General features: G+C 47.8%; 1 protein-coding gene across 1 annotated transcript in view; it reads left to right on the forward strand.

Annotated features, from left to right (window-relative positions):
* Nucleotides 1-22,884, forward strand: part of Scn8a (sodium voltage-gated channel alpha subunit 8) — a 171,050-nt gene that overhangs the window by 140,223 nt on the left and 7,943 nt on the right. Inside the window, exons 20-25 of the mRNA XM_038342097.2 lie at nt 5,125-5,298; nt 16,575-16,859; nt 18,626-18,679; nt 19,124-19,261; nt 20,063-20,167; nt 21,562-21,832. Of these exons, the coding sequence (XP_038198025.1) occupies nt 5,125-5,298; nt 16,575-16,859; nt 18,626-18,679; nt 19,124-19,261; nt 20,063-20,167; nt 21,562-21,832 (1,027 nt within the window). The remainder of the gene's footprint in view (nt 1-5,124; nt 5,299-16,574; nt 16,860-18,625; nt 18,680-19,123; nt 19,262-20,062; nt 20,168-21,561; nt 21,833-22,884) is intronic.

Below are 22,884 nucleotides of genomic sequence, written 5' to 3' on the forward strand. Positions count from 1 at the left end.
CTGCTGCTGCTTCCTCCTCTTCTTCTTCCTCCTCCTCCTCTTCGTCCTCCTCCTCCTCCTCCTCTTCTTCTTCCTCTTCCTCCTCCTCTTCCTCTTCCTCTTCTTCCTCTCCCTCTCCCTCTCCCTCTCCCTCTCCTCCTTCTCCTTCTCCTTCTCCTTCTCCTTCTCCTTCTTCTTGTATCTCTTTTTGGAACAATTGACAGAATAACCCAAACCATTCCCCTAATCATTTTCACTAATTGTCTTAGCCACCGATATCTTTTAGGCGAACTCAGAAAGTCCAGTTACATCATTGATGTAACTAATCATCATTTCTCTTATAAACAAAATCATCTGTAAGTAAATTGCTCAGTGAGGAGTGGGGTTTTCTCAAGAAACAATCACACTGTACTAGGTACAGTGGGATCCTTTCACAGAGTAACCACATCGTGCCAAATATGACAGGAACAAGGCAGCAGCAAGCAGAAGGAAGCACAGCAAAAACAAGGGACATTCTGGGAACAATCCTGGGCTTTGCCTCTGCAGGATCCCATCATAGCTTTGCTGTCCGGTGGGCTGTGTTCCATCAGTCCCATTGCTGGCTGCAGCTCCTCTGACATGGCCACCTGCAGAGACCCCATCTCAAAGAAAGAAAATGGAAGAAAGACAGACAGACTGAAAGGAAACCATAGCTACAGCATCCAAGCTACACTGAAGCCCAGAGGGAGGCCACTCATGGTCGTCTCATCTTGCCTTACAGAACAGATTCCTAAACCAGTGCTCTGCCTTAAGGGGAAGCTGTTCCTGTTTTTCACTGAATAGAGAATTCATTTGTGTCAAGACCATGAGAAAGATCTCGGGTTCCATGACTTCCGTCTCCCCTGCCCATTCATGAAATGGGGTGGCACACCTGTTGTTTGTGTGCCTCCTTTTTCCCCTCGTGCTGAGAATCTGTACCAGGACTCTGTACATGTGAGTTAGGCACACTACCGATGAGCTACAACTCCAGCCCCACTTCTCGGAAGATGGGTGTAGAGGGCCTGATTTTCCTTTTGGAGCTGTCCAAAGCAGGTGCTTCTTATTGCATCCCAGGGGACTCTTCTCCTCCTGTACAGTGCTTCCCTCACTCCAGGCATTTCCTCCTGCGTTAGGCACTCTTCATGTCACTGTGGCGACACTTGACAGAAAAATCTACTCTGGATCTTTTCAGGGTTAGTTGGTGACCATTTGGCTCTTTGTTTCTGAGACTGTGTAGGCGGAATTGCCATGGCAACAGGAACATGTGAAGGGGACATGGTTCACCCCATGGTGGTCAGGAAGCAGGGAGAGGGGTCGGGGCCAAATAACATCCCTGTCTTAGTTATTCTGTTGCTGTGAAGAGACACTAAGACCACAGAAACTCTTATAAAGAAAATACCTGACTGGGGTGGCTCGCTTATAGCTTCAGAGGTGCTGAAGCTGAGAGCGCCTCAAAGCCTGCCTCCACAGTGACATACTGCCTAATATTGCCACTCTCTAAGAGCTTATGGGGAACAACTACATTCACACTGCCTTATATATACTCTACTTCCTGGACCCCATAAGCTTGTAACAGTGTCATAGTGTAAAATGCATTTAGTCCAATTTCTAAAGTCCCCATAGTCTATCCCAATCTCAACAGTGTTTAAAAGTTCAAAGTCTCTTCTGAGATTCATGTAATCTCTGAACTGTAATCTTCTTTAAATTCCAAATCTAAAAGCAGATAACATACTTCCAACATATAATGGCATAGGATACTCATTGCCATTCCAAAAAGTAGGGAAGGGAGCAGAGTGAGAAAATACTGGACCAAAGCAAGACTCAAAACCATCTGGGCAAACTCTAAACCCTGCATCTCATTGTCTAATGTCAAAGTGCTCATCAGAACTCCAATTCCATTCAGCTTAGTTGACTGTAACACACTTCTCTCTTGCGTCGGCTTTGCTCCCTGTTAGCAGCTCTCCCCGGCAGGTATCCCACAGCTGTCATCTCTAGCATCATGGGTTCACCAAGGCAATCCAGGCTTCAACTTCAGTTTCACACAATGGTCTCTACTACGCCTCCATTCAGGGACATTCGTGACACATGCCTGGTCTCAGCAGCTTTCTTTAGGCCCAGAGGCAAATTCCAAGACCCATTTCTTCCATCCTTAACTGTAAATCCAGAACCATGTGGCCAAAACTGCCAAGTTTTGCTGCTCACTTGTACTGAAACATGCCCCCCTTGTTCAGTTATATCTTCACCAGCTTTCTGTCCTTCCCTGCCTAAGCTTGACTGTCCTAAAACTTGTTCTATAGGCCAGGCTCGCCTCAAACTCAGAGATCACCAGCCTCTGCCTTCCCAGTGCTGGGATTAAAGGTGTGCTCCACCACATCTGACTCTAAGCTTTGAGTTACTTTTCACAAATTGGAAACTTAGCTGGGTGAGATCTTGCCCTGAGATCACCACCCCTATACTTCATTTCTTAATCCGCTTATCTCCTTGAACACAGGACTTTACTCCATCCCACTTCCTACTGCTCGTTTTGTCAAAATTTATATTTTGTAATTTAACCAGCTTGCTCCTTTTCATTTTAATCTTTTTAAGCATGAACATTAGGAACCACACAAAAGAGTCTATACTAGGCTGTTTAGAGATTTCTTCTGCCAATGCAATTAATCCAAAACTCTTCATTTTAGCTTCAGGCAGACTCTTGGACAAGGGCAAAAAGCAGCTACTTTCTTCACCAAAATATCACAAGACCAGTCTCTAGGCTACACACTAACATTTTTCTTCTCTGCAGCCTCTTGACCCCACAGCTCATCAGACCACACTCAGCACCATCGTCTTCCGTGCTCCTATCAGGATGGCCCATTAAACAGTGCTTAAAGCATTCTGCTGCTTTTATAGCCCAAACAAAAACATGGTAGACCTAGCACAGTAATACCCAACTCCTGGTACCAACTTCTGTCTTAGTGAGGGTTTATATTGCTGTGAAGAGATACCATGATCGTGCCAACTCTTATAAAGCAAACACTTTATGGTTCACTTACAGTTTCAGAGGTTTGGTCCATTATCATCATGACAGGATCATGGTGGCATGCAGGCAGACATGGTGCTGTAGCTGTAGCTACATCTTGCAGGCAACAGGAATCCTACATCTTGCAGGCAACAGGAAGTCAGCTGACACACTGGGTGGTATCCTGAGCATAGGAAAATCAAAGCTTGCCCCCATGACACACTTCCTCTAACAAAACCACACCCACTCCAACAAAGCCACACCTTCTAACAGTGCCACTCCCTGTGAGATTATGGGGTCAATTACAGTCAAACTACCACAATCCCCAAGCTCCCAACAAGCTGCTTTATCTAACCAAGCAGGAAGCTCTACAACCTCACAGTAATCCTTTCAGATTTTGAACCCATCAGTGGATTAAAGCATCCTTTTGGTCTCCCCAAGAACTGCTCTCACGGACACAGCTAGAGGTGTGCTTCTCTGCTCTCCCAGGCACACTTACCCATCACACCAGCGCTTCACACCACAACCAGACAGTCCGCCATGTGCTCCATGGAAAGAAAGTAGCATTATGACTTTCTGCATCAAAGATTGTCCCACCCTATGGCCCTTCCCCCATATCTGTGATATCAAGGAACTAAAGGAGAAAAGATCTTGTCAAGTCTGATAAACTGTGGGTCATGTTTCAAGTAACTGAAACACTCACAGCCCTCTGGTGAGTGTGAAATGGCTCGGCCACTGTGGAAAACAGTTGCCAGTTCCTCAAAAATGTCAAGATGTTACCAGCAAATTCTATTCCTGATCTTATGGCCAGGCAGTGGTGATGCAAATCTCAGCACTAGGGAGGCAGAGGCAGATGAATCTCTGTGAGCTCAAGGCCAGCCTGGTCTACATAGTGATTTCCAGAATGGGCTCCAAAGCTACACAGAGGAAAACCAGGAAAAAAAAGAGAGAGAAAAGAAAGAAGAAGAAGAAGAAGAAGAAGAAGAAGAAGAAGAAGAAGAAGAAGAAGAAGAAGAAGAGGAGGAGGAGAAAGGAGGAGGAAGAGGAGGAGAGAGAGAGAGAGACAGAGACAGAGAGAGAGACAGAGAGAGAGAGAGAGAGAGAGAGAGAGAGAGAGAGAAAGAAGAAATGGAAACACATTGTCACCTAAAACACAAATACTCCAGGCAGAATTATTTATACTAGCTTAAAAATATGAACAGCCCAGGTATCCGCCAACTAACGATGAGTAGACAAAATGTGGTCTATATACACATAGAATCATGCTCTCCCATAAAGACTGAATATGTGCTACAGTGTGGGGAGATTGAGACTTTGTGCTTAGTTAAGAACCCAGACATAAAGGTTGAAGAGATGGCTGAGCTGTTAAGAGTGCATGCCACTTTTTCAGAGGACCTGAGTTCAATTTCTAGCACCTACATCAGGCAGTTCACAACTGCCTATAACTCCAGCAGCAGGCGATGCAGCATCTCCAGCGTCCACAGGCACCTGCACTCATGCACTCGTACCCGTATGCAAACATACAGACATGCACACAGACATGTGATCAAAAAGAAAACAAATCTTTTAAAAGAAGCAGCCAGGCCAGGCAGTGGTGGCGCATGCCTTGAATCCCAGCACTTGGGAGGCAGAGGCAGGTGGATCTCTGTGAGTTCGAGGCCAGCCTGATCTGCAAGAGGTAGTTCCAGGACAGCTAAGGCTACACAGAGAAACCCTGTCTCAAAAAAGAAGAAGAAGAAGAAGCCAGGCACATAGAACATGTATAGGATCATCTCATGTCTATGAAATGTCCAGGAAGGACAGATTAGTATGCCGAGGACCAAGAGGCTGTGGGGAGGAGGATGATGGGGAGATGTGTAAGTGGGTAGTGAAAATGTTATAAAGTGCTGTGGTGGTGCTTTAGCCTAAAAGCCACTAAATTATGCATTTAAAGAGCTGGATTCTATGGGATGTGAATTACCTGTCTATAAAACACTAGCCTGGGAGCTCAGTGGTGGCCACGGGGTCCAGGCCCAGCATCACTAACCGGTAAATGGGCAAAGTGGGAACTGATGTGGGCAGCTTGCTGTGTGACAAGCTGCCGCAGTGGCGTGCTCCTGCTGGCTAGGCAGCTGTCGCCTGTCTTCCAGGCCTTCGAGGACATCTACATTGAGCAGAGGAAGACCATCCGCACCATCCTGGAGTACGCAGACAAGGTCTTCACCTACATCTTCATCCTGGAGATGCTGCTCAAATGGACAGCCTATGGCTTCGTCAAGTTCTTCACCAATGCCTGGTGCTGGCTGGACTTCCTCATCGTGGCTGTAGGTGTCCTGTTTTCCATTTCTTGCCCTTTCTAGCTTGAGCTGGGACTACCTGGGCTAGGTTAGCAATTAGCACATAGCTGTGGGTTTGAGGAAAACCTTATTTGAGAGTGGGACCTCTGTAGACCCTGCATTGTCCCAGCGGCTGTCCTGTTCTTCACACTGCTGGGCCTAGCTTGTTTAGATTCAAAAAGTCCTCTGACTTTAACCTGGACGCCAGAAGTTTCCTGATCCCAGTCAGTGGAATATCCCTTTCTGCTACTATGAGATGGGATTCTGAGATGAAAGATGAGGTGGAGTGTGGGGATGAGGAGGGGTGTGGGGATGAGGTGGGGTGTGGGGATGAGGAGGGGTGTGGGGATGAGGTGGGGTGTGGGGATGAGGAGGGGTGTGAGGATGAGGAGGGGTGTGGGGATGAGGAGGGGTGTGGGGATGAGGTGGGGATGCAGGAATGGGGCACGGTCTGTTACTCATGCCCATGTCCATGGAGATTTCCCAGAGGTGCTAATTGAGTCACTTTTCCTGGGAAGAAGGCCTGTGGTGTTACCATTTCTACTGTGATCACCAAATGAGAACTTCTCCCCTCCAGGCTCTCTGGCCCTGTCCTTCATGACCGTGAGCTGCCATGTTGCGTTTTCAGGTTGGAGGCAGTAGCATCGTTGACTGTTTCTCACGCCGCCAGCACTTGCTTCTCTACCTCACTAACAACGACTGCTTTCCTCTCTCCGTGTAACTAAGACTTCTCCCTTGCAGCGTTTAAAGAAAGGGTGTGTGCGAAGTGCGGGGCCGGGGCTGTGGAGAATGTACCTGGAATCTGAGAAGGGCACAGAGATGGACGGTCTGAAGGCTGGAGACCGGGCAAGCATGTTTAGAAGCTTTGTGGACAGTGTGGCAAACTGCCTGCTGAATTCCAGCGGGACCTAGGGTAGTTCAGTTGGGAAATCTTTCTCAGTCGTGTAACAGGAGTCCAGGACTGCCCCAGCAATGACTTCCGCTTCATAAACACATTCCCTTCCCACATTAATGACTGCTTTGAGAGTTGTCATTGTGCCCATCTTCTGCTTCAAGAAGCTGGCTTTCTTAGTCAGGGTTCTCTAGAGGAACAGGACTCAACAGAATGAATCCCTACAGAAAGGGGATTTATTAGAATGACTTACAGGCTACGATCCAGCTAATCCCAAAATGGCTGGCTGTGGTCCAAGAATCCATCATTGTTAGTCCATGAGGCTGGAGTCTTAGCTGTCAGCATATCCCAGAATCCCAAAGAAGTAGGCGCCAATGCTAGGGAAGGAAAGGACTTGCTAGCAAGCAGGCCAAGAGCAAAGCTTTCTTCTCCCTTGTCCTTATCTAGGCTTCCAGCAGGAAATGTGACCCAGATTAGAGGTGAATCTTCCTGTCTCAAAGGTCTGGATTAGAAGTGGATCTTCCTATTCCAAATTAATAAATCCCTCACAAGTGTGCCCTCTAAGTTGGGGTTTTAATTACCTCCAGATGTACTCATGTTGACCTCCAAGAACAGCCAGCACACTAGTCTTTGGGAAAATATGTAAATGAGGGGAAGAGGCCAGCCTGCAACCTTTAAGTGAGCCAAACACGCATGGCCCCCAGGGAAGTAGACGGGTCCTTGAAGTTAACAGAAGTGCACACCTAAGCAGCTTGGCTTCCAGCTTATGGGGACAAATGTAGGATGGTACCTGGAGCTTGATGGGCTCTCCCTAGAGACGGGGAAGTGCACAGTGACCCCCGGGGCACCTTGACTCAGAAAGATGCCCACAGAGTCCTTCCTCTGTTGGACTCACTGAGGACTCAGATGGATTGGTCCACTGCCATGCTCTAGCTGCCCGAGCACTGTGCCGTGAAATAAAGTTTCCATTTTCCTCCATACTCCAACTTAAACCAGTTCCTCTTTGGACTGAGCAACCCCAGATTCAAGGAAGACACAGCACACACCCCTGAATCCTGCTCTGCTGCTAAGAACGTCCACCTGCAGGCCACCACTTCTCTAGCAAGTGTTTTCTTTATATACTGGGCAGGAGGAAGGTGAAGCAATAGGACAGGCATTGCTAATTGTCTATAGTCTGTCAGTTCCTCTAGCTTTGGCAATTGTTGTGGGGCCTCACATTAGCTCTGAAGACTGTCCCTATACCAGCTGTTGGTAATCAACATAAATTGAATACTATATTCTGTATTGAATTGCCTTAGTTCATAAAGAGTCCCAGGAGGACAAGTGGACAAAGCCCCAGCCCTGGAGAGCTTGTACCAGCTTCCCAGGAACTCTGACCTAGCCTTAGGTCAAGGTAACCCAGACTGTAAGAACAGCGCTCCTACAGGACCTCTCTCCTCTGTCTGTTAATCCCTGTGTACAGGTTTATTGAATATCCATGTTGTGCAAAGCCTGCTCAGTGTTGTAGAGTATCAACCATATCAACCATATCAACCATAGCTTTTCTCTTGGAGCTAAGAAAGTGACACACAGAGAATCATACCCTGCTGTATAGGGATAACCTACTCAGTGATGATGGATTTAGAAATTCCACTTCTACACTGTGGATGGATAATGGCAGCACTCAGGAGGCAAGCAGTTCTCTGTGAGTTTAATGGCAGCCTAGTCTACAGAGCGAGTTCCAGGACAACCAGAGCTGTCCTGGACAGTGAAATTCTATCTCAGGAGGAACAGTGTGAATGGAAAATAAGGCATTGATTAGCACCCAGATAACTAGACCTGCCACGAGTGTTTGCTGTTCACTGGAGGAGTGTGTCTCATTCTGCGGACACTGACAAGCTTGTAGGTATCTGCAGCACCCTGTCTCACATGTGATGACTTCGTGTCTGAATCATTCACCTCCGTGCCTGTTACCCTAACAGATACTCATTTTTCCTTGCTGTCTCTTAAAGCTGCTATGAACCCTGCTTTTATAGACCCACGAGGAAAGTCCAGACACCTTAGATCAGTTCTCTTTATCCGTAAGCCATGTGGATTCCCAAACAGTCACGTTTTATTTTTCTCAGGTCTTTGTCTACATTGGCTTTTATCTCCTGTAAAAGAATTGTGTCATCTTTCTCCGGGAACGTTCCCCCATTACTTTCAGGGTTAGTGAGCACATCCATTCCAGAACAGGAACCTCGGGCTGACCTTGGCTCTTTGGAGACATCATCCAGTATTCGCTTGCTTCTGTACCTGCAACAGCCTCAACTTTGTCTCTTTAATGCCTTTTCTTTGTTTTTTTTTCCCTCTCTCTTTCTCTTCTTTTTTTAGGTTTGATTACTTTGTACACTTGAACAAATGTTCTGATTATGTCCTGTAGGAGTTTAACGTGGAGACCCAGGAGACTGAGAAACAGTCCAGAGGGGACCTTGCTGGCCTTGCTGAACAACTGAGCAGATCCCCTCTCAGTGGCAGCTTTAGGGCCAGCCTCTTAATTGGCCTCTGTACCTCCTCTACCTTCCTCCCACTGCCGTGTTATTAGTAAAGCTGCTGCCCTTCAGACCTGGGGTCCTCCTGCTTGACACGGGGTCTCTAGACACTCAAAGTTTAGGCTTTTGCGATCTATACCCCCCCCCCAAAGCTTCACAAAGTGAAGCTGTTCCAGAGGACTTTTGAACTGAGCTACCTAGTTGAGTGGGGTAGCTTACCTTCAGATGTCCCCTTAAGAGCAGCTAACAGTTGGGCAGTTCTAGACTCCATGGGGTTAAGAGTTGACTTGCAGTTCGGAGAGGTGGCTCAGCAATTAAAAGTGCTCACTGCTCTGTCAGAGGATTGGAGTTCGATTTTCATTGCCCATGTGACTCCAGTTCCAGGGGAATAACAAAGCACCTCCAGCCGCACATGTGTGCACGCACATACAGGCAAACACATACTTAAAAATAAATGAATCTTTTTGTAAATTAAAGATATAGTTGGCTTTTCCTGACTATAGTAGTCAAGAGACAGCTCCATATAAATTTTTATTAATCATTATAAATAAAAGGAAAGTGATAGGTTGGCTACTGTGTACTAGATAAGGGTTTTTGAGACCCTGGACTTGGGTAAAGATTAACCTCGCACCACCATCACAGAGCATGGAGAGCCTAGGAGAGCTGCGCTTCCTTCCTGATTAGCTTTGAACACTACCTAGGACTCCATAGACGGCAGCAAAGCTGAGAGGCTATGAGCATATGTTTGTGGGCTTGCACCTATGTTAGAACTGAATCCTTTAAGCCTACTTCCTGTTCTTTCATTGACCTTCTGCTTCTATCTTTATTAATTCTAGTTCTGAATTATAAACGTCTTCTTTAAAAAAAAAATAAAACTTGTAGCCAGGCTTGGTGGCCTTTAATCCCAACACACAAGAGGCAGAGGCAAGCCGATCTTTGTGAATTCACAGTTCAACCTGGTCTCCAGAGTGGGTTTCAGGACAGCCAGGGCCACATAGAGAAACCCTATCTCAAAAATAAAATAAAATAAAGATTTTTTAATGTTTATGGATGTAGCTCAGTAATAAAACACTTGCCTAGCATACACAAGGCCTGGGTTTAATCTCATGCAGGAAGTGTGTGTGTGTATGTGTGTGTGTGTGTGTGTGTGTGTGTGTGTGTGTGATTTTCTATGGAAAATCAAAAACAGCAGACGAAACTAAGTTGTAGATTTTTTTTCTCTTATCTCAATGGCTTTGGCTTTGAAACATCAATTTAAGCAGACTTAGAACCTCTACTTCCCAGTAGAGGGAATATTTTAGCCCATCCCAGAATCATGTTCTAATACAATAGAATATGGTGTGAGAACAAGGCTGCTGTGAGAAGCCCTAAGCAGACCTTCTCAGATAGGACTAGGTAAAGTATGTTCAGGGCCCCTGAGGAGCCCTGTCTTGCTCAGGTCTAGCCCAGGCAGCTCTAGGTGTGGCTAGTACCCAGTATTAAGGGTTATCCTGATAGTAGGAGCAAGGGAGTATGCTCTTGGGGAACAGGGAGGTTTGACCTGAGTTTAGGCTTGCGGTCCTCACTCCAGGACATCAGCAGTTCAGCTCTGGGTGGTTCACACACACTGATCTGTTGAAATACTGCCATGTCACCTGCGTGCTGGAGCTAGGTCTCCGCAGCCTGCCCAGGTCGACCAAGCACTGGCTCGGGTCAGCAGTCTGGGTCTCGTCCTGGCCTCCAAGCTACCACTGGTAGGGATTTCTGTCTACACATGGAATGACCCTCTCCTCTCTGGTGGGGATTTCTGTCTACACATGGGATGACCCTCTCCCCAGTCTCTTCTAGTTACTATGTTAAGGAGCAGAGTAATCGAAGACTGTCCTCGAACTGGCAGAGGCCAGTGCGTTTGGAGCTATTCTGGAAGGAAAGGAGGGAAATGACAAAGAGGATGGATTTGGTTCCTGTGATCACAAAAATCCTATGGCCATGAAGGGTGATAGTTGGGCTTAAAAGATGGAGGCTACAGTTAAGAGTAAGAGGGAGCTGGGTAAGTAGTTCTCAGAGGGTCAGGGTCCCACCGAGGGGGCTGTTGGGAAGACAGTCACCTGTGGTCCTTACAATGTTCTCTTTGTTAATGTACTGACTTGTCCAATTCTCAAATGGTTTCTTGTCAACCAGGATAAGAGAGCTTGTCCTTGTCGGAAATCCTAGGTGGCTGAGCTGAGGAGGGGCAGCTGGTGTGGAGTGTGTGTATTTATCTGTATTCTTTTCCATAGGTACCATTAAGTATGTCTGGCTTAATTTAATGGGAACTTCTGGGAGCTGCAGACTGTAAAGGGCGAGGGTAAGGTTCTTGTCATCTCTTCAGGCTCCTCTCCTTCCAATGGGACCTCCTCCTCTCCCTCCCCGCAGCCTCTTCCCTTTCCAACTTGCCTGTGTGTCCTGCGCCTGCCCTTTATTCTCTCTTCCCTCTGTGTTTTTCTTCTGCCTCTTTCAACCACCTTTCCTTCCAGGTCGTTTGAGTCAAGTTGAAGTAGGCTGAAGTAGGCAGCCGGTGTCACCCATTTCCTCTGCTGGGGCCCCCGTCTGTTAAATCAGTGTTAGGGTTTTATTCTAACACACTGGAACCTCTCTTTTCTTTTCTTTTCTTTTCTTTCTTTTTTTTTCTTTTTTTCTCTTCTGTCTCCGTGTAGGTCTCTTTAGTCAGCCTTATAGCTAATGCCCTGGGCTACTCGGAACTAGGTGCCATAAAGTCCCTTAGGACCCTAAGAGCATTGAGACCCCTAAGAGCCTTATCACGATTTGAAGGGATGAGGGTAAGCTATTAAGAGCAGCCGATCCTTCTGCATGCCAATGGAAACTGTTAAAGCATGCTAGAACTGATCACATGGTGGGAATAGCATCCCAGCGCGGGCTCTGTGATGCAGCCGCTGTGATGCAGCCGCTGATTTGGTCCTCCACTCTCTTCCTCGCAGCCGCCCCGTGTGCAGGGGAGCTGCATTAAGCTGCCTCATCACACTCATATTGGCCCGCCCCCAACAGCGTGCCTCTGTAGAACCTGTTAACACTGGCTCCCTTCCTTTGGCCTGGCTTACCTGTAGCACTTGGGGCGGCTTTCTGGGCTGTTGAATTTATAGGGAGAATCACCAGGTGCAAAGAAGGGGAATTACAACCCAGAAACCCACTGAAAAGCATAGGTTGAGGCAGGCAGAATGCTGGGTAGGGGCAGCAGCCAGATGGGGTCTGTGGCCTTGAGGTCACTAAGAAAGCAGCCAAAAAGGGACTTGAAGACAGGGTGGCAGGCTTGGAACTGGGGGCAGAGCAGAATTTGGCATGACCCTGGGAGAAGAGATGCTTTTCTTTCCATTCTGATTCCTCTTATTGCACCTTGTTGTTCTCAGCCCAGTCCCATAAGGACTGGAGCCTGTCTGTAGCGAAGCTTTTCCCCTCACCCAACCCTCCGCCCATGCTCTGTGGTCCCTGTCCTCACTCCATCAGAACAGCAGACAATGCTAGGTGATTGCATATCAGCTGGTTCTGAAATTCCTTGAGACCCTCTTCCTACTTGGACAATACACTACACAGTCCAGACAACACAGAGGTTGTCACCTGCCATATTAGAAACGAGGATTTCTCTTTTGATGTTTTTTCTTGTCTCTTTTGGTTTTAATAATTGTTAGTGTGCACAGATATATGTACACACCCTAAAAAATTGTTTTCCAGACAATCACATGGGCAGCCCGTTCAGTGGTGATTGTTGCCCTGTGCTAATCAGGGGGGCTGGTTATACTTATGGGGCCCAAGAAAGCACACTTAACTTTAGACATTGAATCCATGCAGGAGAGCAAACCAGAGGATGTCTTTAAATGTGCACATGTCAAAACGTAGGCATGAAAACGGAACAGTTGCAATGGTCCACTTGAAGTAGACTTACTGGCAAAGCTAGAGACCAGGAGAGTGCAGCTGTGCCCATTCATCATCTGTGAGCCTGGTCACTAGTCCACAGAGCTAAAGGTGACAGACACTCTTTGGGGACTTAGGAATTTTATTATTTTAGCGTATGAAACGAATGCTATCTGCAATGAACTCCCGTTTGCTCTAAGCATGGTCATAGATGGGCTTACTAATGTGAGCCATCAATAGCCCTCCTGAGCCTTCTGCAGGAAGGGCAGTTCCAGGGCAGTCAATTTGTTCTACTTAGAAAGGAACTCCAAGTCTTTTCCCACGAGTTAAGAGGTTCCAGCGTGTGGCTAAGACAGGTACTGTTCCTACCAGTGTGTGCTGCTTCAGAGTCGATGGGTGAGACGGCCATGGTGTGAGTGGGAGCAGGATTAAAATGCTTGTCTCTGCTTCCCTATCTGCACACGTTTTTCATCAGTGATAATAAGCTTTAGTAGTTTTAGAGTTAATAATCCACCTTGGTGGCAGAAACCCTCTGGACTGGATGCAGCTCTGGACATTCCATCAAAGGCATTGATTGCTAGACCTGAGCCTAGTCCCTAACAAGGATCCTGGACCTCCTAGAGGAGGTAGCCGCTCCCTACAGACAGCGCCCAGCGCGGCCATTTAGCACCAGGCACTCTCTCCACTTGGTTGCTTATTTCTGTCGCTGTGTCAAAAGCAGTCGTCATGGACCAGCTGGAGGCGTTTGCCCAGAGGAAGTGGTTTGAGTTCCAGATGCAGGAATCCTTCTGGTGACCTCCCCTTTCCCACTCAACTCTTTTCCTCCCTTCCCTCTCCTCTCATTTGCCATTTCCCCCAAAACTTGGACTTGCTGACTCTCAAGCAGATTAGAAGCCCAAAGTCCAGAATAGACGATCAGCTCAAAAGGGAGTTTCAGTTTTTTTAATGACCTTGCGGTTTTTTGGTTGAGGTAATGTAGGCGAGAACAGATGTGAGCCCAAAGCTGCAAGTTGCAGCAGTAGTGCTCAGTGCGGGGAAGGGAGGTTAGTCCTGTCCGCCAGCAGCGCTAGCTGGCTGCTTGGGCGAGTGGACAGGGCTCAGAGATCCATTCCTGCCTTCTAGGGCAAAGTACCTACAAGAGGATGCGAGGCTATGTTAATAGCAAGCTACCCAGTAGTACCTGTGTTTACTCAAGTATGATTTTTTTTTCCGTGGGGTGTGTGTTTCATTCAGTAGCTTGGCTTCTTCAAAATGCCAGCATTTGCAGGATGCCACCTAAAACTCTGAGCTAAGAAGCCTTGACACACTGACCATCACCCATGCAGACGGGCTCAACTGTCGCTGTGCTGCTCTGGTGCTAGCTCAGCCTTTGCCTTGAAAGGGGATGTCGTCCCAGCCTACCCTGGGGTACTCACTTCAGTCTCCTCTCCTTCCTCAAACCAAAGACCAGAACTTGCAACAGTCCTGCTATTGGCAAAGGAACACTTGATGTCGCTCCTTGCTTTTCTCTCCTCCATAGTAACCCTTCAGCCCTTGCTGTTAGCGCCGAGGGTGTTTGCTGCTGTGAGACGTGCATGCATCTCTGTGGCCAGTGCATAGTTGTTGTTAAAGCCATGTTCCCTCTGCCAGACGCGAAAACTAGCTCACTGTAGCCAGAGTAGTGTCCTAGGCAGTCTGGGGATGGCAAAACGTAAGAACTAACACCCACTGGATTTTTCTCATCAGTTAAGTTGTGTTTGTATCCATTGCTAAGTATAAGCTGCCTTTGAAAGCTGCAGCCCTCTTACAGGTTTCTAGAACCTGCCCTTGAGTTCTGTGTCTAAGCAGTGGAAATCTAGCTTTTTCCAATAGTAGATTTCATCATAATTGGGGCGGAGGGGTGATGTGGTGTATCAAGTGAGAACGTTGTCATTAGCAGGGTACTTGTCATGAGAGAGGGAGAACAACACTAGAGCTGTCCCTCCAGAGCAGTCAGTTCTGCCACATAGCGCACAGCTTGGTGAAGTGTCCACAGCAAACAGAGCGGTGAGTAAATTCCACCAAATCTGTTTACTATTTTATTTGTAAAACTAAGGTAAGAAGTTCTCTAGTAGTTGTGAACAACAAATAAAACTACACTGCAGAACCTGAGAGTCAGCTTAGAGGAGATGCCCTTGTCCAGCATATGGGAGGCCTGGTTCAGTCCCCAGCACAGACGGCAAAGTCCGTTTTATAGATACCCTCTATTAAATAGGACTTTTGTATCCTATGAGCCATAAGGCTCAGATTAGCATCAGACTTGAGAAAATAAAGGTTCAAAGAGATCGCCTCAGGTTAGCTAGCTCTCCCTTGTGGTCAGTATCTTGCATCCATAGTTTACTGGAACATGTGGACACCTCCATAGACCAGGATAGACTGAGTTTGACAAGAGCTCAGCAGCACCCTTACCGTGGGAAGAATTCACAGAGCAGGCAACAGGCTGACTTACCTCCAGGTTTCCACCCCTGGGTGCTGCCCTCTATCCCACACCATGGTGTCCCCAAGCTCTGTCGAGATGTGCCACCACACAAGTTTGTGAAGCTTCATGCAGTCTGTTCTTACTGTTGGAGAAGCCACTGTTCCGCTCGTGGATCGTCCCCTTTGCCTGTCCTCTTCCACACTTCATTGCTTTGTGGTGCTCCCACCAAAGGGTGGAAACTGTAGAGTGAGGAGGTGAAAGTCAAATCTATCAGCACCTTTGGTAAATGCACAAAATAGTATGGAGAATCTCCAGAGTTCAGAAATCCTGGGTGCCCTTGCTTGAAGGAATAGGTGTTTGTAGACCTGACTAACTGGTCTACAAGAGGTTTCTTGGTCTAAGAATTAAGAAGCAACTGCCTCTCAGTCTAAAGATCTTCACATAGGAGTTGAAAAGTGACAAAATGGGCGGTCTAAACGGAAGAGAAACTACAGCTGTTTTCAGTAGAGGGCAGAGCAGCTGTCTTCCCAGCCATGTCTTCCAATGAGTACAATCTGGAGTAGAAACATGCAGCTGTCGGGACAGCCTTTCCGGCTTCAGCGGCTCTGCTCGAGACATTGCATGGGCTCCAGTGTCGCTGTGTGAGCTCTGAGCACTGGTTAAACTGCGGGGAGGGGAGGTCCTGCCAGCTGCCTCCAGCACAAAACCCGAGAAACTTCTGCTCCTAAAGGCTCTTTTTTTAAAAAAATTGATTCCTGGGCTTTATTTACCATTGTTTTAACAGTACACCAGTATTTAGGTCCAAGAGCAGTGATCTAACCCAAACCCTCCAGAAAGCTTTAAGCCATTTTAATTTCTAAAACTGAAGAATGGAGTTGAGGCCTGGACCAAGCAGAGGCATGAGAAGTCAACATATCAGAAGGAGAACCACAAAGAACCTTAAGTGAGACTCACATCTGCTCCAATTTTATCTTAAACTGTTTGGTAGAGGGAATATAGCTTTTTCTTTCTTCCTTGAGCCTGCAAAATGTGCATGCTCAGCTGTTGCCTGAAAAGAGATAACTGCCTTGCATAGTTGTAAGACTTTCTGTACCGTGCTAACCCAGAGGGCAGCTGATTCTGAACAGTCGTGCCTTGGTTTTCAGAGGGGGAGTGTGTGTTGAAAAGCTTCTAGTGAGCTTGCAATTGCTCAGAGTTCCTGGGCGGGGGTGTTTTGTCAGTTGAAAATGAGGGAGACTGGACTAAGAAATTGTTTTTCTGGTCCCAGGTTGGTGCTTAGAAAAACATTAGAGTCAACTTGGGCAGGGGAATTTAATTATAAACTGAAATTAACACAACTTACTAAAATTCACCCAAATATAGTACAATGACTTAAATATTTGGGGTCCTGCCTGTGGACCTGTCCAGTTATGCCAGTTGCAAAGGCAACACGGTGCTTTCATGGCAGAAAAGCCACAGAAATAGCATTCCCCTCCTGGAAACCAAAAGAGTGTTCCTTTTCACTTTGTGCCCGCACTCAGCAGCCCCCCTTCCAATGCAGGTGGTGGTGAATGCCTTGGTGGGCGCCATCCCCTCCATCATGAATGTGCTGCTGGTGTGTCTCATCTTCTGGCTGATTTTCAGCATTATGGGAGTCAACCTGTTCGCGGGAAAGTACCACTACTGCTTCAATGAGACCTCAGAAATCCGCTTTGAAATTGAAATCGTCAACAATAAAACGGACTGTGAGAAGCTCATGGAGGGCAACAACACAGAGATCAGGTGGAAGAACGTGAAGATCAACTTCGACAACGTGGGGGCCGGGTACCTGGCCCTCCTTCAGGTGGTGAGTGTTACTGCTGGCCGGCGGGCCAGAGGACCAGGGCAGGCGGGCTGCCCACAGAGCCCTGCTCAGAGTCAGGATCACTCTCCTTCCCCCGGGACGGGGCGGGGGGTGTCTTGAGAACAGGTCACTCCCCAGTCACTTAGAAGAATCTGCTCAGCAGCAAATAGAATTGCCGCAGTGGAAAAAGGTGCTAGCATAGTTCTCAACCTGTGGGTCGTGACCCCTTGTGGTTGCATATCAGATATCATTTACATTACAGTTCACGCCAGTAGTAAAATTACAGTTGTGGTTGGGGGTCGCCACAACACAAGGACTGTGTTTAAGAGTCACAGCTTTAGGAACCACTGTGCTAGAGGGACCGTCTTCTCTCCACCAGGCAGTATGCAGTTGAAGTGGGAGAAGAAGGATCCAAAGGCCAGTTTGATAGAGGAGGAGCTCCAGGGATGATCATGCTGAAGTGTGCTAAGGGCAGGCAAGACTACCTGCCGCCACCCCTGCAGCTCAGCCTCAGATGTGGGGCTGGGTGTGTCAGGGAAGAGGCTCGTTTTAGATGCCAAGCTGCTTTTGCTTAGGCTTGTTCTACCAGCCCTAGCCTTCTTGTCCCCTTGCCTATGCTTGGAGCGTTTGTTGGCTGAGACCTCAGGCTGGTGTAGAGCGGACACACTAACGTTTACTAACTATGTAACTTGAGACAAAGTGCCCGACTTCTCTGACACTTTGATGAAGGAAGATGATAATACCTTGCCTGGTTGTTAAGAGAATTTGTGCTTTAAAAAAAACTCTCAGCACAATGCCTAGCACAGTTATTTAAGGTGTTGTTATTTTGTGGTTTTGTTCCTGTTATTACCATGCCTACATCATTCAGTTGTTGTATTAATTGTAAGAGTGCAGAAGAAGCTCCCAGCCTACCCTAACCGTGGTGAGCACTGTTAGGTGCAGTAGAGGGCAGCTAATGGGACACACACTCCTGTCCCATGATGGTACCTTTGTTGTCCTGTCACAGTTTAAGAAGTTGGGGCTCCTTGGGCTTAATAGCCCTTGCCTAACATGGACAAGACCATAGGTTCAATCCCACAGCACCACAAAATAATTAGCTAATGAATTAAAAGGAGAAATGGGTTGGGCTCATGACTGGAATCTGAGCAGCCCCAGAGAACCAATGTGCTGCCTCCAGCTAGCTCAAGTGCTGGTTCTCCACATGTGCCTGGTCATCCAGCGAGGGAAGCGGACAAAGCCTGGAACCCGGTGAGCATAGCAGAGCTGGGAACTGTTGAGCCCATTGTGCCAGCTCCAACAGGCCAAATGGGGACTGAGAAGACTGCCAAGGAGAAAGCCACTCCCAGGCTGCATGGCGTGTTAGTAAGGATGAGTACCACGACTCTGGGGTTGTCTGTTTGATACAGTTGTGAGTGCTTAGGAACCCTTTGTTAAAGTGGCTTCTCGGTGGAGGTCCAAACGCCCAGTGGACTGCGAAGTTCACACACACAGTCTCCCTGTTGCCACCATGGGCTATGCACTCAGACTGCAGGCAAGAGTTAGTGCAGCCATTACTGTCTGTTCCTTCGCCAGGCTTTGGTGATATTTTCAGCCACTGTCAGAGACTCTTTGGAGTCTTTTTTGACAAAGTGACCCCTATGTTCATATATGCTGTACCTACCTAACCTACTCTGTATTCTTGCCGAACCTAAGCCTGGCCTTTAGGACCCTGCCTTGACTCCCAACCACTCCCTAACTGGCACAGTCTAATGACTGACTCTGTTTCCCAGGCAACCTTCAAAGGCTGGATGGACATCATGTATGCAGCTGTAGATTCCCGAAAGGTAAGGACACATGTGGTAAAATGTGACTGGCTTAAATGATAGAAAGCAACTGTAGGGTAGATCCATCAAGGACAGGGGAGGGGGGAGCGGGGCAGAAGGATGAAGAACCCCGGGTGTCCTTCTGAACCCCAACTGCTTGTCATGCTGACTCTGCCTGGCTACACCCTTGACCCTGGTGGCAGTGACTCTGCTCAGTCCTGCCCCCTAGTGGAAGCGTAGCAGACAGCCCTCCTTTCCCCCTCTTCCCTGTTACTTATCCCCAAAGTGACACTGCCCTTGAAGGACAGGTGTGGACCAGGGGAGTGCAGAGAACCTGAGGCCTTCACCACCTGTTTGTCAGGCACGCGAAGGGAGAGAGCTGGTAGCTCTGGCATGTTGGAGTCAGCCCTGCCCATGACCCCAAGCCAGGAAGTGACTTAAATCCTCTTTCCTGCCCTCCAACAGCCGGACGAGCAGCCGAAGTATGAGGACAACATCTACATGTACATCTACTTCGTCATCTTCATCATCTTTGGCTCCTTCTTCACCCTCAACCTGTTCATTGGTGTCATCATCGATAACTTCAATCAACAGAAGAAAAAGATAGGTGTCCTCCCCACATCGCAGTGGTCAGAGGCTAACCCGAGAGGCACTCTGGCCTTGTCTCTAAAACTCAAATTGTCATGGTAGGCTGGCCCAGTGTCCAGACAGCAGCCCCAGCCAACAACCCCTTTTGCTTGGGACTGAACTTGTCAGCGTGTGCTTTGCCAAACATTTTCTGCAGTCTCACATTCCTGAGGCCGCTCCTGTTGGGGCTTTCCCAGAGGGAGGGGAGAAGCAGCAGAGATTGCCATGCAGAGAAACAGAACTCGCCAATGATCCCTGGCATTCATAGCGTAGTGGGATTTCAAAGCCATCCTCAGAGGGTTTATTTCCTCGCTTGTCCCATGGGTAATAGTTATTCCAAAGCAAACTGGATTAACAGACTTTCTCTTGTTTATAAGTTCAGTTTATTTGTCCAGTGAGTCAAAAAAACCCACAAGTTCCAAATTTTGAATTTCATAAAAAGTGAGTTCGCCATTTGTGGCATTCAAAAATCTTTCTTTAAAATATTTGGGAGGGGAGTGCTGGGCACAGTGGTGGCAAAAGCAGACAGGTAGGTCTCTCTTCATAGTTCCAGGCCATCCAGGATTACATAGTGAGACTCTCTTAAAACAGACAAACAAAAAACCCAAAAAACTGGATGTGACTGTCTTCTGGTCCTTTGCCCTCCACTCCCTGCCTGAGAGCCTGTGGTCAGACAGTCCTGTCTCACTGTGTGGCCCCCACGCTGACCTCAGAGAGAGAGGCTCTCGTCTGCATCCAGCAGAGCAGTTGTAATTGTGCTCTTTCTCCATCCTTTACTTTGGAGGCCAGGACATCTTCATGACGGAGGAGCAGAAGAAGTACTACAACGCCATGAAGAAGCTGGGCTCCAAGAAGCCCCAGAAGCCCATCCCCCGCCCCCTGGTAGGTGCACTGGGCAGGTGGAGCTGGTTTCTTACTCCTTGGGGACCCACCACCCAGCTCCCAAATAAACACACCGAGACTTATTCTTACTTATGAATGCTTGGCCTTAGCTTGGCTTCTTTCTAGCCAGCTTTTCTAACTTAAATTATCCCATTTCTACATTTTGCCTCTTAGCTTTCACCTTTCTTTATTCTTACCTCTTTCTTTCCTTCTTACTCTGTGACTGGCCGTGTGGCAGGATAGCTGGCCCCTGGCGTCCTCCTTGCCTTCTTTTCTCATTCCTTGCTCTCTTCCTTAGATTTCTCCTCCTGTTTATTCTCTCTTACGTACAGCCCTGCCTATTTCTCTCTCCTGCCTAGCTATTGACCATTCAAGTTTTTACTAGACAAACCAGGTATATTAGACAGGCAAAGCAACACAACTTCACAGACTTACACAAATGCAACATAAAAGAATGCAACACATCTTTGCATCATTAAACAAATGTTTCACAGCATAAATAAATGTAACACAGCTTAAACTAACATTCCACAACAGGCAGGCTAACTGCACACTGCACCTGGTTGGGAGGAGCACACTAGGGTCACTGTGGAGGAGCGAGAGAAGTGACTGCCTGCCTGGTGCCTGCTGACCCTCTGCTCAGGGGCCCCATCACTGACTAGGGACTAGGAGTGATGCGGCTTGTTAGCGCCTGACCTGTGCTGAGAGCCCTTCTGTGAGTGAGCACACTGCCAAGATGAGCAAAGGGAACTGAATGAAAGTAACCCCTTCCCTACCTGTAAGTCAAGAATGTCACAAAGCTAGAGGCCAGCCTAAGCTATATAGTAAGATTATCTTTCAAATAATAATGTTCTTGGCTGCTGTACCCTTAAACATCATGGCAGGAAGGGTGTGATGGTGGGCAGCTTACATCTCATAACCAGGAAGCGGAGAAGGGATGTAGTAGGAGCTGGCTACTCTTGATGCCATCTGGACTCCAGCCAGTGGGCTGGTGCTGCCCATGCAGGAGTTCCTGCTCCCTTAACTAGCCCTGTGTACATCTAGAGGTATGCCTTGCTCATCTCCTGGGTGTTCTTCAGTCCAGTCGGCCAGAAATGAAAATGTAGAGAACAAGAGATGCTGTTTCCCAAGCTCCACTCCACTCCCTGGATTTGGTGCCTGGAGAGGTGGCTCAGCTAAGAGCATGTGATGCTCTTGCGGAGAACCCAGGTTTGGTCCCAGCACCCATCAGCAGCTCCAGGGATCCAGGACTACACTGCAGGCTCCGTCAGCGCTCCTGACAGATATTAGGGACAGCACTGTCACTGAGAAGGCGACAAGGGCACATGATGAGCAGGGCAGCGGCTCTGTGGCTCTAACGGCTTTCGTGAACACTTCCTGTCTTTCCTCTGCAGAACAAAGTCCAAGGGATTGTCTTTGATTTTGTCACTCAACAAGCCTTTGACATCGTGATCATGATGCTCATCTGCCTTAACATGGTGACGATGATGGTGGAGACAGACACTCAGAGCAAGCAGATGGAGAACATTCTCTACTGGATCAATCTGGTCTTCGTCATCTTCTTCACCTGTGAGTGTGTGCTCAAGATGTTTGCCTTGAGGCACTACTACTTCACCATTGGCTGGAACATCTTTGACTTCGTGGTGGTCATCCTCTCCATTGTGGGTGAGTGGACCCCGGCTGTGAGGGTGAGATTCCTCAGAGAAGCGAGTTAGTCAGGGTGGGCAGCCTACCTTGCCTATGTGTCCTCAGCCTTCTCACAGACCTGCTTGACAGGCCACATGGGGAGTGTCACTGAACGCTCCCAGCCCTGAGGCAGGAGATAAACTTGCTTTGCTTTCAAGAGATTCAAATTCTACCAAGAAAGGCAAAAAAAAAAAAAGAAAGAAAAGAAAAGAAAACCAAACCAAAAACTTGTTTTTTAAATGTGGCAGTGGCCTGGGGAGATGGCTCAGCTGGTAAAATGATTTGCTGTATGTCTTCATTAGGGTTTCTGCTGCTGTGATAAACACCATGACCAAAAGTAACCTGGGGACTCACGGTTCCATACAACAATTCACCATCAAAAGCAGTGAGGACAGGAACTCAAGCAGGGCAGGAGGGCAGGAACCTAAGGCAGGAGCTGATGCAGAGACCATGGAGGGGAGCTGCTTATTGGCTTGCTTCTCTTGGCTTGCTCAGACTCCTTTCTTATAGAAGCCAGGACCACCAGCCCAGCAATGCCCCCCCCCATCAATCACTAGTTAAGAAAATGCCCTACAGGCTTGCCTACAGCCTCATCCTGTAGCTGTAGGTTGTATTCTCAGTTGAGGCTTCCTCCTTTCTGATGACTCTGGTTTGTGTCAAGTTGACATAAAACTAGCCAGTCCTCTGTACAAGCATGAGGACCTGATTTTGATCCCCAGAACCTTCTGGGGATGGTGTACATACATACTTACAATCCATTCACTGGGGAAAGAGGGATAGGCAAATTCTCTGGACTCGCTGGCTGGCCAGAGTAGCTCACTTGGTGGGTTGTAAGCAACCCTGTCTCAAAAAACAAGGTAGATAAATGCCCCTCGACCAAAGAATGGATAAGGAAAATGTGGTACATTTACACAATGGAGTGCTACACAGCAGAAAAATATAATGACATCTTGAATTTCGCAGGAAAATGGATGAAGCTAGAAAACATTATTTTGAGTGAGGTAACCCAGACACAGAAAGACACTTATCAC

This window comes from Arvicola amphibius, chromosome 9 (assembly GCF_903992535.2).
Source record: "Arvicola amphibius chromosome 9, mArvAmp1.2, whole genome shotgun sequence".
Lineage (NCBI taxonomy): Eukaryota > Metazoa > Chordata > Mammalia > Rodentia > Cricetidae > Arvicola > Arvicola amphibius.